We start from the raw sequence: 17,615 nt of genomic DNA, 5'->3' as shown, positions 1-17,615 counted from the left end.
ATGCGCTAAACTGTTCAGATAAGCCTTGCGCTTGAATTTGCAGCAAAAGCAAAAAAAAAATGTTTTGTCGGAGGTGATACGAACCTTACTTTCGAATACACCAGTGTTTCAAATAAGGGTCCCTAAGGCGATCTTCGGGGTCAGCGAAACTTACGGCTATAAAAAAACAGAAAGGTCACGCGATAGCTCTGGCTTGAGTAGACAGGTTTACAGCTTTAAAAACACGAAGTTAAAAGACGATATTAGTTTCTCAAAGAGAAAAAAAAGCGCGAAGGGTGTGGAAACCGATAGCGCGCAAGAAAGAGTTTACGGTGTTTGGTGATGCTGGCGCCAGTGAAACTTGAGCTCTATAGCTGCAATGCAGAACACCTTAGGTTTTCGAAAAGGAGCAGGCGCGTTATTGGGAAGAGTCTAATCACTTCTAGTGGCCTGCAAGCAACGCTGACACGTCGCCTCTTCCTCATGTACTCTGCAGGCTGTGACGTGTTGACTCATGAACTGCGAGTTTTTAGAGGTTAGTTAAGCCTTGGCTCTATCTCACTTTCGCGCCCTCAAATTGCGGCAGCACTCCACACAAGATCATAACCCCTCTCCCCCTCCCCTGTCCTGAAGAGTCCTCTACCACTTCCACTGGTCCAGAAGGAGACCCTCACATTTTCACGGTTGAAAAGCACTGAAATAAGCCATTAACCGTTCGTTGAATGTTCTTCAAAGTCACCGACAAGCGAGTGTTTGCGTTGCGACCCGTTTGATCATGCTAAATGGTTTTACACAATGCAACATATCGGATTGCCTTCCCACGCCCTCTTTTTTCTATTTCCCCACTTATTAACCTGCAAAAACTCTCGCCTTTACGAGTACAATTGCGCGCGCACTTCCTTCGTCAGGGCGGCATCAAAGCAGTGGTTTGGACGGACGTGGTTCAAATGATCCTTATCTATGTGGGATACATCATGGTTATCACCTCGGTAAGTGTAGGACTTAACAAGGTAAAAAATGCACCGTGCCTTTCACGTTTCTATCCGCTCATATATCAGCCCTAAGAACGGAATGCCACTACGCAGGTCTTCACTACTGATAGCAGAATGATTTTAACTAGGCGGTGTAGCCAACAACATGCATCACTGCTCTTAAGATTACAGCGATGAATTTTTGTTGCCGGAAATCTCAGTTTCGCGAACGCCTAATGAGGTAGCCTTCAGTGGAGTGTTTTGTATCGTGTTACTTAAAAATGCTAAGCCTTTCGATTAGGTAGCGAATTTCTCGCAGGTACTTTGTATGCTAACAACGAAAAATAGTTGCATTTATCTTGATCGGAGTTTTAAAGAGGGCGAAGGTTTCGAATGCACCTTGCACGAACATGGCGTGGCACTATGAGCAGTAAATATATATCGTCCTCGCATAGGTTCTCAGATGGAGCACGGGCTACACTAGGTGCATTCTGCGCACCTTACACTTGCCACGCAATGGCAAGAAAATATCACGAAAGCTTTCTTTCTGAACTGAAAGCACCGAGAAGTCGTGATCGCGTTTGTGTGGTTTCACACGAGTTTTATAGTCAGCTTTTCTAGAACTGTATGTGCGAAATAAATTTAGTGAGCAGTCTGGAGACTAATGAGAGACGTGACCCATGGACAACTAAGACATCCCATGGTTGGGTTTGGTTTGGTTTGTAGTGTTTAACGGCCCAAATCGACTCAGGATATTAGAGACGCCGTAGTGAAGGAATCCAGAGGTTTTGACATCATCACACAGCACAAAGGCTTTTCGCCTCCATCGAAAGGCGTCCGCCGGGATTCGATCCCCCATCCTTTGGGAAGGCGTCGAGCGCCCTATCCACTTCACCACCGCAGCGAATAACCACATCCCATGGAAATGAATGAGTCGCATGACCCATGATCTTGGCCAGTGGGTCAAACATCTGGCTTCGTTGCTACTCGTAGAGGGGCTGCTTTTAGAAATCCGTGTCTGAAAAAAATAAACACGATCGATGCAATTCATGCAGTGGTTTAAGGGTTAGCTTTTCAGCGTGCTCTGTTCCTACGTCTTCTGTGCACAGCTAGAGCTGCTAGACGAAGAGTGGCATCTTTTAGTTTACTTTCACCGTGGGTACCAGCCATAGGAAAGCTGTTGGAGATGTCTGTGTGAGCGTAGCCTTTTTTATATGTTGGAAGGGGGTGGTGGGAAGATTTTAGAGAGTAGAGGCGAGAGACGTGCGTAGTCTCGTTGGTGGGAAGCACATCTTCCGAGTCCAAACGTTCACCGTAAATTGGGGGCTTCAGATGCTAGTATAGCTAACATTTTTCACAGTGGTAATTAAAATAATGGTTCAAATGATACGGAAGGAGCTGGCTTTATATATTGAAGAAGCGTCTGCTTGCAGCTTCATTTACTTGAAGTCAGGGCGTGACTTGACGATTTTCTTCCTGTTTGCGACCCATGGGGCTTTGGTTGTGGCGGAGTGTAGGGGGGGGGGGGGGGGTGAGTGTGCTTTACACTTCGGTATATCATATCAGTGTCGGACCAAGATTTAAGCGAAAAAAAAAAGGGGGGGGGGGGGGGGGTTAAGCAAAGCTTGAACCTAGTGATAGAGCGAAAGCTGTGAGTGTTGCAGAGAAGTTTTCAGTGGACACCAGGATTTGCTGTGCCGCCCACACATCTTTCGAACGAACCATCTGTCCTAGCAACTCGCTGTTGTCGTTCGCCTCTACCAACTACCGAGTTATCTGTCTTCTTCTTCTTTTTCTACTTCTTATTTTCTTTTTTTTTGTTTTTGTTCTTTTTCTTCTATTTTTCTTCTTTTTCTTCTTCTTTCTCTCCTTCTGCTTGAAATAAAATATTTTTTTATCCATCAAATACAGATGGGGGATTGTAGGAAAAAGGCTGTCCTTGGACAACTTGGCGGGTCCACAATCCCTTATTTCGGCAGAGTGCAGCACCACACATGCAAACATAGTCTTCATTAAAAACACAGATGCGCATACAGATTTATTGTTATACAAACATCTCATTGATAAAAAAAGTAAAAAAACAGCGGAAGTCATTGCTACAAATGCAAAAGAAAACACTAGCATGGCCAGCCAATATGCCATAGAAACCAAATACATCTTACGGAGGTATTTGCAGTATGCCGTGAAGAGATCAAAACGGACCAAACTATAATAATTTCAGTGTTGGTATTGTGTACATAAGGCACGGTTTCCCCTAATTTGAACATGACGTCGGTACTGGTCAATCCTAGACATGTCTTGTGATGTACCTGAGTTCTGTCCTGTAATTGGGATATGTTACTTAGATTGTTGATATTTATTTAGATTTCCTGTTTATATACATGACTTGGGCGATATCTATATAGTATGTAAGCTGGAATTGCACCAGTGTTCTGAAAGAAAGTTGATGTCGAAGCAGTATAGGAAGCAATAAATGTGTGTCGAAGATACTTTTTCTGTAACAGGTGGATGGGTTCTATATTAGCGGATGTTGTGTTTCCCCGTAATGACTCAGTATACAGATGAAACGATTACGCGCTCCCACTATACGACTCTAACGCACGGCGGCATATCTCACCTAGTCTGGCATTGCCCTGCTTTTTCTACTGGACGCTCCAAGATCGAACCTTACCGCCTGAACTACCGTTCCCTTCTAGAAACTGATGCTAACACACATATGATATTTGCCAAGTATGGCTCCCTTAGTGGTCTGGTCACAGCAATATGATTTCAGTGACGGCTGTGCAAACAATAAAGATTCTGCCTATTCCCCTTTACCCCCATCCATGGCCTTAAGCCTTCCTATTCAATAAAGGCCGTTCAATCAATCACCTCAAAATAGTAAAAGTGTGATTAAAATAATGAATTATAAAGGAAAAGTTTGATGCGCGGGGAAGGATATATTTTAAATGACCTATTACACGAGTTTTTTGGCTTATTTTGCTGAGACCATACTTGACGGAATTATTCTAGGACAGGTTAGCGGAAAAGGTGACACCAAAGGATTTGAGAGTCTCAACTAAATAAATGCATCGTCAGTTTATTATATATCTTGATGTGGCGGAGTTATGTGCTTGTTCTTCGGCCTGAATATAATCGCTTTTATTTTGCTTTCATTTATCTTCAGTGCATTTACTTTCGACCATTCTCCTAAGGATTTCATTGCACTGTTACATTATTCAACAAGGAGATTATTATCGTTGCTGGCAAGAAAATACTAGTGTCATCTGCATAGGTGATAAATTTTGCTTTAGAGTTAATAGTGACGATATCATTCATATAGACATTAAAACGTAGAGGCCCTAAAATGCATCCCTGCGCCACTCCACAGTGGACTGTTTTAGCCTTCGATGTAAAGGTACCTATTTTCACGACTTCAGTTCTATTAGAGATGTAGGATTTCATAAGAGTTAGTGCTTGTTCTCGTATGGCATAATAACAAAATTTTTCCTGCAAAATGTTATAGTTCACTACATCGAATGCTTTAGAAAAATTCACGAAAGCTCCAACCTCTATTGTTTTATTTTCAAACGCCGTTAATATATATACTTTTTTCTACTCTAGCAACGTTAACTCAGCTGATTTGTTTCTACGGAAACCGAACTGGTAGGGTGTTAACAGATTATGTTTTTCAATAAAATTTGCCATCCTAGAATGCAAGACTTTTTCAAAAGCTTTCAAAATATCTGTAAAATAGATACCGGCCTGTAATTTCCCAGCTCATTATGATCGCCTTTTTTGTAAAGAACAGTAACTTTTCCACACTGTAATTTAGCTGCAAAATTTTCTGATTGCAAACACATGTAAAAATATAGGTGAGTTTGGGTCAATGATGTCAACTACATGTTTGTTTTGGCGTGATTGAAAACCATTGATGTCACAACTGCTGCGGCTGTTTAAGGCTTGAATAAATGACACGATTTCATCCCGTGTTACGCGCGGAGGTTATATTGTGTTGTTAATATGGCTGGAAACCTATTTGTTAGCATTGGAAGATGTAGAACGAGCAGTAGCGATTCTTATGAAAAAATTGTTAAAAGCATCAGCTTGTTCAGCACAAGACACTTCTTTTCTATCAATTTCTAACTTCAATAAAGGCTTATGCGAGTGAACACGATTAAGGAGAGTGTTCAACCTCGACCATAGCAGACTGTCTTGACAGCCCCCCATATCCAGCAAAGATGAGTAATATGCTGTGCGTCACGAAGAGTCGGACACGACTGAACGCCTGAACTAAACTGCATTTCTCAAAATTTTTGTTAGCTTAATACAATGCTTTGTAAATATGACACGATCATCTGCTGATCATGTACTAAGAAAACGCTGATATAGCTTGCCCCTCGTTTTCATTTCATTTCGTAATTCAGGTGTAAGCCATGGTTTACGGTTTCCTTTACTTTTTTGCATGTTCTTGACGGCAAACTCTTATGGTATAACTGAGTAAGTACATTCACAAGTGTATTCTGCGCTTCACTGGCATATGTAAGATTAATGATAATGTGCATTCTACTGACAACAGGGCGTCACGAAAGGAATTCAGTGTTGTGTCTGTTATTTCTTAGTCCATTAAGGGTGGGAACGTTTTCCTTATTCACCTGCTTGCTTCCAAACACAAGAACACCGGCAAGTGATTGCTGATAAAACACGATAAAACTTGTGGTGCACCACAGCCCCTTTTAGCGTTTCAAACCGCGCGCGCTTTTTTCTTTTTGTGTTGGTGTCCGCCCGGGCAGCGCGAGCACGCATGAGCGAGCTGCCCGGAGCGGGGGCGGCATGTTATCGGCGCGGGACAGAGGGTAGATAAGCGCGTCGGAAGCATGGCTTGGGGCTTTTTCGCCGGGCGGCCGACCAGCGAAGGGCGGCGAGGCAGCGTCCTAGGCCGGCGGGATGTACACGGACGACGGAGCGGAGCCCTGCGTGACGAAGGCGGAGCGGCGCCTACAAGAAAGCCTTAGGAGTGTTAGCGTGAGTGCTACCACGCGAGTAGGAGTGCTTTTGTACCGTTATCAACGCTTTGGCCCTATTACTCGCCTTATCCGCGCCGCCGTGTGTTTTGTGTTGTCGCGGTGAAGCCCTGACCCATGTTCCGGTTTATTCTGCATAGTCCATTGTCGCGCACTTCGACGGCATGTTCCCAGTGCAGTTTTGACCAATGCTCTTTCTTTTCTATTTTATACTTTTCTGTTGATCCGGTATAAACCGGTGTTTTTAAGAAAGACTTGGTTTTTCACTCGTCGGGCGAGACCATCGCTCGCGGACCCGTATTCTAGAAGGCGGAGCCTTCATTGGGAAGAAGACACGGGGCCCCGTCTGACCTGTCACCCCATGAGATCGACTTGTCAGCTGAGTAGGCGCATCAGGACTTGTGACTCCGTGCAAGTCGCCATCCCCCGTACGGCAGCCTGGTGTCTCCAGGCTGCGTGCTGCCGATGGTCCAGGCCACGCACAGGACGGCTCAAGGCAAGTCTCTGCAGGGGGAGGTGGTTTGTACTGGAGCTCCACCAGGAAAGATGCCTCGATGCGGGATGCTTCTCTAGCCATGTCATCGAAGTCCGCGAACTGGCGACGCCGGAGATATGGCTGGTACCTTGGATGGCACCGATGTATAGCATGAGCCACCTTCTCTGGTTCCGGAACTGCAGGATCTGCTCGCTCATGCAGCTCTTGAAAACTGCGCAAAAACTCTAGCAAACCCTCGTTTTCGCCTTGCGTCCTGGTGCAAAGCTCGTCTTTCATACGAATGTCATAGTCAGGCGGCAAAAACTCTTCTCTAAATGGTCTATAAAATCCTGCTTTGTTGTGAACGGCCGCTGTCTACGCCTCCAGGTTGCTGCGGAACCTACGAAAGCTACGGGAAGCACACGTGTGACCGGAGCGCTGTCCGAAATTGCCATTGCCATCTGATAATCGTCGATTTCATAAAGAAAATCGCAAACAGATTTCTTGTCGGCGTATCCTTCAAACCTTGGCACGGCCAAATTCAGCCGCAGTTGATTATCGCGATACAAGGGAGTGGGCGTTAACGAAACTGCCTCGCTTCGTACCATTTCTCTGAAATGTGCCTTTGATTCAAGTAGCTTGAACAGGATGCCAAGAATTCCGCTACAAAGGTCCGACGGTTCGCTTTTCCTGTCTTCTGATTGCTCATGCCCGGAACCCGCCTGTGTGGGAGGCCGAACTTTCTCTGTCAACTGGTCGCTTGCACCCGGTAAGTCCGACATCGCTACACACGAAACTGCATGAACCTCAAATTGCTACACTCGCGGGGCAATTCAAAGCTCGAGCAGAAATCACGTTGGGCGCCAAATGAAGGCTCTGCCTTCTAGAATACGGGTCCGCGAGCGATGGTCTCGCCCGACGAGTGAAAAACCAAGTCTTTCTTAAAAACACCGGTTTATTCCGGATCAACAGAAAAGTATAAAATAGAAAAGAAACAGCATTGGTCAAAACTGCGCTGGGAACATGTCGTCGAAGTGCGCGGCAATGTACTATGCAGAATAAAACGGAATATGGGTCAGGGCTTCACCGCGATAACACAAAACACACGGCGGCCCGGATAAGGCGAGTAATAGGGCCAAAGCGTTGATGACGGTACAAAAGCATTGCTACTCGCGTGGCAGCACTCACGCTAACACTCCTAAGGTTTTCTTGTAGGCGCCGCTCTGTCTTCGTCACGCAGGGCTCCGCTCTGTCGTCCGTGCACATCCCGCCGGCCTGGGACGCTGCCTCGCCGCCCTTCGCTGGCCGGCCGCTCGGCGAAAAAGCCCCGAGCCATGATTCCGACGCGCTTATCTACCCTCTGTTCTGCGCCGATAACATGCAGCCCCCGCTCCGGGCAGCTCGCTCATGCGCACTCGCGCTGCCCGGGCGGACACTAACACAAACAGAAAAAAGCGCGCGCGGTTTGAAACACTAAAAGGGGCTGTGGGGTCCCACAAACTCCAGATTTACCATTCAACGCAAAGGAATTAGTAAGATATGAATGCATGGTTTACTGGCCTTCAGGTGTAATCTTGGTTGGTGTATCAATTTAACTAGCAAAACCATTCGATAATATAACCACACTCAAAGCATTTCATGATGGACTGTTCACACGCATGTCAACAATGAAACCTTCACCAGCTATTAGAGGTTTAGAGTTATGATTTTTCTTCCTTTCCTTCTTCCTCTTCTTTCCTCCTCCAACTCCTGACCCAGCTCTCGGTCTATACCACTTGACAGTTGCTAGGCAACGGCACACGGTGCCACGGTGCCACGCCGACGGCTTGAAAGCCTAACTCAGCTTCGTTTTCACTACAAAAACGAGGTGTTGCTCAGCTACAACAAGTTCTAAAAAATTTTCATTCCATTAATCTGCCAACAGTAATACCGGTCAGAATACCAGCGGTATCTGTGTAAGGGAAAATTCACATCGTAGTGCAAACGGAGTCATAAATTAGAAAGTATAAAATAATTTAAACTTTTCGTCTTGCTTGGGCCAGGAGGTAAAAGTAAAAGATTTGCTGATATAATGCGAAAGTTCTAGTTTCGCTCTTGACTACAAAATTTTTGAAGCATTGGGCCCCGAAGTCATAGCTTAACGACACTGCAAGCATTTGTGTTATCGAAGTGCTGTATTGAGTTGTCACGCCTGCTAGAAAGGAAGTGGCGCCTCGCCCTTGCCGTCTCCGAACACAACAGTGCGTTGATGTGAGCGGAAGGCTGTTATCTTCAGAGCCGCTAAGCCATATACTGTATGGACAGACAAGATAGGAGCCCAAAGAGCGCTTAACACGCTTGTATAAAGCACATCGCTAGCAACGTTGCTGAGCGTACGGCTGCGTGATGTGCCATAAACATTGAAATTTTATAGCTGAGAACGACCTCTCTAAATCACGAGTGGGGATTTCGGCCACCAAAGAAGAGTGGTCTTTCTGAACGTGTAGTTGTCACTCAACATAAAGCTCGACAAAAGGATGTAAAGTATCTTTCTAGTACTGTATATGTACAGACCAGCGGTCGGTGTTTAAGCAGTGCTGCTCTCTTAAGATGATCGTGAAGCTTCACTTCTAGACGCATCACAGGTTCAGGTTGTCCACACAACGGAGAGATTTAGCTTGGCGGAGACGTAATAACCTAGACGCATAATGGTTTACCGGACGCCTCCAGCGCATGCGCATTGACAGGGGTGGAGAAATCGCGGCTATGGCGATAACAGAATTCTGGTAAACCGGTACACGTCTAGGTTGGTGTGTGTCCGGGAAGCTAAATAATTTTCATTTCAAAGAAGATTTCTTACGTTGAGACGTAACGCGCAAAGACGTGTGGGAAATAAGTATATGCAGGCCATTATTATGACTTAAAAAGCTACCATGAATCTATTAACCTCCAAAAGATACCTTGAACACAAAAAAATAGCCGCAGGCCTACCATTACTTATACCAACTGCCTTCCGCCACGTAGGGTATGCACTACCTGGGCGGATTCGCAGCCATGTGGCAGAAAGCCAGCTTCGGAGGCCGGCTAATATTCACCAAGTAAGAGCGTACTTATGATGTGTAGTAAACAGCCTGCTGCTGAGCGGCTATGCGTACTAGCTCTTTTCAGATAAATCTTAAGCTTTACGGTGATTTAATGAAAACGTTGAAAATAAAATAAGAAACAAGTAGCGTTAGTTTCAAATATAACAAGTAGAGGCATCTAAGATAACACTGACTGGTGGGGAATACCTAAGATAACGTGATTGTACGTTCTATGAAGAACAAATGTCAGAATAGGGCTCCCCAGAATTACAACCGACCTGTTTATACATAGGCATGACAAACAGCTGAAAATGAAATGAATGAAATTTAGTTTATTGATCGATAAACATTCACTAAAACCTTACAACATAGAGGGATGCACTGGCTCTGCAACTTGCTTTAGTTGAAATGCAAGAGTTTGGTCTCTTACTAACTTCCTTGCAGCTTCAGCCTGAGTTTGTACGAGACGTACACGACATGGAACATACTTATTTGTGCAACGGTCCACTGGATGAGTACCTACTGCGCCACCCAGACGCAGGTGCAACGATACTTAAGCATCGGCTCGCTGAAGGAATCTCGCAGGCAAGACCCTATTGCTGTCCTTACGATAACGCTCATGCTTGTATACTTGCTCGTTCAGTTTGCAAGCACTGACGTTTGTAGTCCTTTAAATCTTACAACCGAATGTTTATGTCGGCATCACTCGATTGTTCTTTTACAAAGTCGTTAATAGTGGCCCTCGAAGCAAAAATGGAGCATATTTTTAGGAGTTGTTGAAAAGCCACTTCACTAGTTATTTAATACTGGTAAATTCTGCAAGACTAATTGTTGAAAATTGGCAAGATTGCGTTCTTGAGCGACTAAGCCAAATTTAGTTTAGAAAATTGTGCGATGGAATCACGTGAATGAACTACAACACGATTGCGCTCACTACATTTTACGTTGTCGTCATAGAAGCTATAGGTTTCGAGTAAAATGAGTACTGAAATACCACGCAGTTTTGTGTGAGCGTCGGTGCTGTTTTCGGCAAATCGAACATTTCCTTGCACTACAGAGTAATCGTCGTCCTCCCTTTTCCCGTTGCAGGGCAGATAAAAAAAAAATTAAGTTTCATTCTTTGAGTATGGATGCAGGTCCAAGTCATTTAAAGCCAACTTATAAGTGTCTTCACCCGCTCGACCCGTCCCCCACTTTATTGGCCGACGGAGTTGTGGAAAGGTTGTTTTAAATGCCGTTTGTATTCGTTCCCCTTGAAAGACATAGGTCGTCTAGCTTCCCGTGCTCAACAGCAAGAGCGCTTGTAAACCTCTCCTCAGTTCGAGCTGAATGTCGAGATAATTCATAAATGAGACGAAAAGTGCAAAGCCACTCGTGCCCGACGGACTCAGAACAAAGAGCTTCGCAAGTCGCACGGGTGGCGAGCCGAGGGGCAAATACGTAAACATCGTATTCGGGTGAGTGACGCTGGCAGGGATAAAAAGATCAATAGTTCAACGAACACGGAAATCAGTTTTGCTAATGCAGTGCACACTTGATTTCATAATTGACGGGTGGCCGTTTTCTTCAGTTACAAATTTAATTGTAATCGAAAAACCGAAGAAGCCCCCCCCCCCCCCCTTCTGAGCTCAGGTTTTGTTTCCATTATATATCTTGAGCAGAGGTTGGCACTTGCGCAGTATTTTACAGTAAAATGTAATCCATTGGCGTGTGCTAGGCCAGTGACCGGCAATCTAGCTTTTACCGGGCGTTCATTACACATATTTAGGTATTGCGGGAACTGGACGATAGCGGGAGGAAAGCAGGATACGCGTATTTGTGGCTAGTCAGTTTTAAGCAGATTAAACGTTGAGGTCAAGTAACACCATGCGGTGCTTGTGACTGGGTGCGCCGCTTCGGTGCACAAGGACAGGGTTAAAATACGACACGAACGTTCAAACTTGCGCGCTTAAAAATGTCTACGGTTAACGCAAACGCATTCCCGTCACCTATAAAATATTGCCCTTGGAAACCAAAGCAGCACATGTATTTTGTTTAGAACATTACGTGGTTAGTCTTGTAGCGAAAAAGAACAAAATGTGTTCATGTATCACTTCTGTTCTCAGACTTTAAATTGTGCACACTGTATTGCAGCCCAGAATTGAGAGTGCGCAAATAAAATTTATAGCGTGCTTCTGGTTCCCGCTCTTGTATTAGTAGTAAATCCGCACGGAGATCTTCTACGAAAAAAAAAACATTTATATTCCTGTTAAGGGTTATTTAGCATGCTACCTTATAATGTGAATGTGAACTCTCATTCTACCTCTGGGATTTATGATAATGCAGGGCTGTGCTGCTGAACATTCCTGGCGGCGCTCTAACTGTGTTGCTATCTGTGGCCTCAGGGCTGATTCTCTATGCTGTGTACGGGGACTGTGATCCCAGGCTCACGGGAGACATCGTTAAGGCCGATCAGGTGAAGCATGGTTCTTCATTACAAAAAAATGTATATATTAAGCCACTCAGATAATGAGCACATCGCATAAAAACGGTCAATACGCGGTCTCAAAATAACGGCTTGAGAGGCTAGTTGGTGCTGCATAGTATTCAGAAATGTGGCGCAACAAACACAAACACAAGAGAAGATACACAACACACGCGCACACTACCAACTGTAATAAGAATCTGAAAACACTTCCTTTTCACCCCTCCTCTTCTTCTACACTCAGGTACATCTCATCTTCCTCTTCTTCTCATCTTCCTCTTCTTTGCCAAGGGAATAGTGGCACTTTCTTCCTCGCAGACCATAAACATCGTCCAAGCATGGCAGTCACCAATTCTACACTGTCTTGTTACTCCACACCTCTGCTTTGCCCAGAAACTCATACCACGCTGGACAAGCAAATATCACCACATAGTCACATAGTCACACGCTAATAACCACCGCCACCCATATACAGTCGGACATGTCCATCCACACCACAAGTGATGCGGTGTGGATGGTCATCTTTATCACCGATTTCGGATGAACTGTGAATATATAAACCGCTTCTGTCAAATGAACAGTCCGCATTATGACACTTGTGGTTCGATTGAAACTGTTGAACATGTCCTTTTTGAGTGACATGCCTACGCTGATGAGCGTGCGTACTACTATGAACATAGCATTGAGGAGCTCTCCCATGTGCCTTTAACAATGAACAGTATTTTAAGTTCCTCAGCCTGCCCTAGGCAATGAAGACTCGCAATAAACTTTTTATATAAATATTTAAAAGATATTCGACTTCTTTTCGCCTTCCATGTTACCCTCAGGCATTTTTCACGCTATGAACTCTACAAACACATTTGTCGGATTATGTATTTCATCATTTCATTTTATACCATTACTTCACGATACACCTTATAACGCACTTAATGGCCGTATTTTATGCTCCCTTCATATCTTTTATTTTCCTCAGCATTCTTTTTCCATCTTTCCCTCCTCAATTCCCCTTCCTACGTAGAGTAGCATGCCAGAGAAATCTAAGCGCCGGCTTAATTCTCTGTTTTTCATTAAAGGGTCTCTCTCTCTTTCTCTCTCTGGGCCGCCACTTCAGTAGTTAGTTTGGCGACGTGCTCTCTATTCAAGCATGTGTGCACGTATTTTCATGATAAGAACTTACCAGGAGCAGTCTCAGAATTGTGTCCGCCTATCGTGCGCACTGTACTAAAATAAAATTGAGAATACTGCGAAGTAAGAGAATGGTTTGCCGTGTTTTACCCTGCGTGCTGCCCCTTTCACATCATTTGCTCTACCAAAGGCTGCGCGCACCTCAAGTCGGCAGTCTTGCGTACTAGCACGGAGGGCGCCAAGCCCAACAATGCCGTCGACGACGTTGAGCAGGCACTGAAAAAATTGAGGAGGCTATGACTGAATCAATTCCAACACAGTTCGACGAGAGGAGATCGCTTTCATACCAGTGATGTCAAGCATGGCTCCAGCCAGAGCGAGCTGAGTGTATAGGGTTCTTATTCAAAGCAATGAAAATAACGCAATAACGCCGTTAAGGCACAAATACTTGAAATCAATACAGCAGTTTCAGATAATTGCAATTTACGATGAAAATTTCAGCGATTTCCTGGTAATAGCAATTTTTCTGCACTATACTTTTAGTAAATGCTGGAGAGACACAAACCCACCAGCCCCTAAGTGCTTTATTACTGCTCTTTTAATACACAATTTCTGAAATGCTTCTATTCAAACCACTCAGTTTGCATCGGGAGGTCTCCCATATTGTTTCATTACTTTGGGACCTCTTATGGTATTGGATGTTATGTTATCATTTATATATTATCGCCTTGCTCGCGATTGACAGACGCCAAATTGTCCCCGTACCGCAACCTTCACAAAGTAATTACCCCATACTTACAATCACCTCCCCAGTCTCAAGATAAATGTGTTATACCTCCTACTACGCTAGCTGCTACTACATTGTTCTCGAACGCTTTTTTTTTCAACAAAGTTGTTTCCATCTCTTCCAAGACAAACTTACAAATCTCATCCGTCCCTCCTGACACTCTGATGAAGACGTTTAGTTCAGAATCAGCTACGTTACTATAATGGGCCGCCGGTCACCACTGCTTCCCTAAACTTTTCATTCTCTACCCTTGCCCATTTCTTTATTTTGGCTAATTCGGAGCGTTCACTCTTGCTTGATTCCTGACCAGCTTTTGCTGTCTCTTTTCCTGTGAAAGCTAGGCCAGTCATTTGTTCTTCTTTAGTCCTCTGCGCAGTCTTCAGCTCAATTTCAGGCCTTCTTCTTAGCCTCCAAGTTTCTCCCCTGCTATTAAAGCAAGTCAGGTACTGAGGAAGCAGTGCCTTTATGGCGACAGGCCAACAACGTGAAGGTTCTCTCATTTAATATTGTCACCAACACACGTAGCAAGCAGCACAACAACCGAGCTGGTCATTTTTAATCAAGCGAAAAACTCGAGAGAGACGAGGATGACGCTTAGCCACGTGCCAAGCCATTCGGCCACTTGGTGGCGCCAGAAGATGGTCAGCAGTGTGGCATTGCCCCCCTTCCAAGGGGCATCGACCCGATGCCGCAAACGTAGGGGAATAGTCTAAAAGCGGGGCAAGTAATACGGGAAAGTCTCTGGCTCTGGTTTGGATCCTGAATTGGTTTACCGATTGTAATAGGGCTTCATTCTGGCAACGTGAACTATTTCAGATTTCGGCTGCCGAGAGGAGCGTACAGTGCCTTGTGGTAGCACCTCGTAGTTCACCGCGCTGAGGCGGCGGAGCACCTCGTAAGGTCCAAAGTATCGCCGCAGAAGCTTTTCAGAGCGCCCTCGCAACCGTATTGGGCTCCATACCCAGACTTGGTCGCCGGGCGTGTAAGTCACCTCTCGGTGTCGCAGGTTGTAGCGCTGGGCGTCGTGTACTTGTTGGTGCCGAATTCGCTGTCGGGCAAGCTGGCGTGCAGCTTCTGCGTCACGAATAAATTGGTCAGCCCCCACGACAGTGGAGGGGGCAGAATCTGGAAGAAGCATGGCATCCAGCATAGTCGAGGGTTCGCGTCCATGAACCAAATGAAATGGAGTGAAGCGTGTTGTTTCCTGGAGTGCAGTGTTGTATGCGAACGTGATGTACGGCAGAATCCGGTCCCAGTTCCCATGATCATCGTCTACATACATAGAAATCATATCGGCAATTGTCTTGTTAAGCCGCTCAGTCAGTCCATTAGTTTGAGGATGATAGGCTGTTGTCTTGCGGTGGGTGGTGCCACTGAGTCGAAGTACCTCACTTGTGAGTGCCGACGTAAACGAGGTTCCTCTATCAGTTAAGACGACTGTTGGCGCACCATGACGGAGTACAATGCTGTGAATGAAGAAATGCGCAACTTCATCTGCGGTACCACGTGGAATGGCCTTGGTCTCACAGTAGCGGCTAAGGTAGTCAGTGGCAACCGCTATATACCTGTTACCCATGGAGGACTTCGGAAATGGGCCCAGTAAGTCCATGCCGACCTGTTGAAATGGGAATTTCGGGGGATCGATAGGCTGTAAGAGCCCAGCTGGTTTAATGGGTGGTGTTTTCCGCCGCTGGCACTCACGGCAGGTACGGACGTAGCGGTGCACAATGGCAGCTAGCCTGGGCCAGTAGTACTTTCGGCGTATCCGTGCCAATGTGCGAGAAAACCCGAGATGGCCGGAAGAAAGGTCATCGTGGCACGCACGAAGAACTTCGTCATGTAGCGTTGTGGGTACTACAAGCAGATAAGCAGTTTCTGTTGGACCGTAGTTCTTGTAGAGCACACCATCACGCAGGCAAAATGACGACAGTCCGCGCCTGAAGAGCTGAGGAGGAGATGACACGGTTCCTTCGAGGTATTCAATGAGGGGTAAAAGTTCAGAGTCAGCCCGCTGCTTTCGGGATAAGGTGGACGTCGCGATAACACCAAGGAAAACGGAATCGTCGTCGGAGCCGTCCGCGTGGCAGGGAGTAGGGGCGCGGGACAGACAGTCAGCATCACTGTGTTTCTTGCCGGACTTGTGCACGATTGTAACGTCAAATTCTTGCAACCGAAGGCTCCATCGAGCAAGCCGACCCGATGGATCTTTCAGGTTTGCCAGCCAACACAGAGAGTGATGGTCGCTCACGACACGAAACGGACGACCGTACAAATACGGACGAAATTTCATGACTGCCCACACAACAGCGAGGCACTCCTTTTCGGTAGTTGAATAATTAACTTCGGAACGGGACAAAGTGCGACTGGCGTAAGCAATGACACGTTCTGCACCGTCCTGCCACTGAACAAGGACCGCACCGAGGCCAACGTTACTGGCATCCGTGTGCAGTTCCGTGTCGGCCTCTTCGTCGAAGTGGCCAAGTATTGGCGTACATTGGAGACGGGACTTGAGTTCCGTGAAAGCGTTTTCCGTGAAAGCGTGAAAAGAACGGCTCGGCGTCTTTTGTCAGGCGGGTCAGAGGCTCAGCGATCTTGGAGAAATTGTTAACAAAGCGACGATAGTACGCGCAGAGGCCGAGAAATCGACGCAAGCTTCGTTTATCCGCTGGTTTGGGGAATGAAGAGACAGCGGCCGTCTTCTCTGGGTCTGGGCTAACACCTCGAGCGCTGACAATGTGGCCGAGAAATTTCAGCTCGTTAAAAGCAAAGTGGCATTTTTCGGGTTTTAGAGAGAGACCGGCAGATCGGATGGCCTCGAAGACAGCGCGCAAACGTTTCAGGTGCTCGTCGAACGTGTCCGAGAAAATCACAACGTCGTCGAGATATACGAGGCATGACTTCCACTTCAGACCAGAGAGTACAGTGTCCATCATTCGCTGAAATGTGGCAGGGGCCGAACACAGGCCAAACGGGAGCACTTTAAATTCATACAAACCGTCTGGCGTAATAAAAGCGGTCTTCTCACGGTCTCGCTCGTCAACCTCTATTTGCCAATATCCACTGCGGAGGTCAAGGGACGAAAAGTAAGTGGCATGGCGAAGGCGATCGAGGGAATCGTCTATGCGTGGCAGGGGGTACACATCCTTTTTCGTGACGTTGTTGAGGCGTCTGTAATCCACGCAAAACCTCAAGGTTCCATCCTTCTTTGCGACGAGGACAACAGGCGAAGACCAGGGGCTCGTCGACGGTTGGATAACGTCGTCCTGGAGCATTTCTGTTACTTGGCGGCGGATGGCATCACGTTCTTTTGAAGACACCCGGTAAGGACGCTGACATAGTGGACGTTGGTCATCGGCAACTATAATTCGGTGCTTCGTTAGTGGCGTCTGTCGGACCTTGGAGGTTGATGCAAAACAATCTCGGAACGAATTGACAAGATTCTCTATGCAGCGTTTCTCACTGGGCGAGAGGTGCGGGTTCACATCAGTCTGAATGGCTGTAGGCGTCGCATTGTCGGGGTCTGACGTGTTGGTTAAAGCGTACTGGCCTGTACATTCTCCAAGTTCTTCAAAATAAGCGACCGCCGTGTTCGCCGTCAAATGTTGGGGTTCACATGTGAAGTTTGTCACTAGCACGTTGGCTTGGCCACGGACAAGTTCGACAAGGCCCCGAGCTACACAAACTTGTCGAGTTAGAAGCAGTGACATGTTAGCTTCAGCAATGCCACTCGTGCCGGTGCTATGATCACA

At 46.2% G+C, this 17,615-nt stretch overlaps 1 protein-coding gene across 1 annotated transcript in view; it reads left to right on the top strand.

Moving 5' to 3' along the window:
• The window catches only part of LOC146209218 (sodium-coupled monocarboxylate transporter 1-like), an 87,360-nt gene that overhangs the window by 14,453 nt on the left and 55,292 nt on the right, over positions 1 to 17,615 (top strand). Inside the window, exons 5-8 of the mRNA XM_084579810.1 lie at positions 888 to 968; positions 9,432 to 9,505; positions 9,935 to 10,075; positions 11,816 to 11,945. Of these exons, the coding sequence (XP_084435936.1) occupies positions 888 to 968; positions 9,432 to 9,505; positions 9,935 to 10,075; positions 11,816 to 11,945 (426 nt within the window). The remainder of the gene's footprint in view (positions 1 to 887; positions 969 to 9,431; positions 9,506 to 9,934; positions 10,076 to 11,815; positions 11,946 to 17,615) is intronic.

This window comes from Amblyomma maculatum, chromosome 1 (genome assembly GCF_055883805.1).
Source record: "Amblyomma maculatum isolate TAMU_Amacu chromosome 1, ASM5588380v1, whole genome shotgun sequence".
In the NCBI taxonomy this organism is placed as follows: domain Eukaryota; kingdom Metazoa; phylum Arthropoda; class Arachnida; order Ixodida; family Ixodidae; genus Amblyomma; species Amblyomma maculatum.
This window is presented reverse-complemented; position numbering and strand designations above follow the sequence as displayed.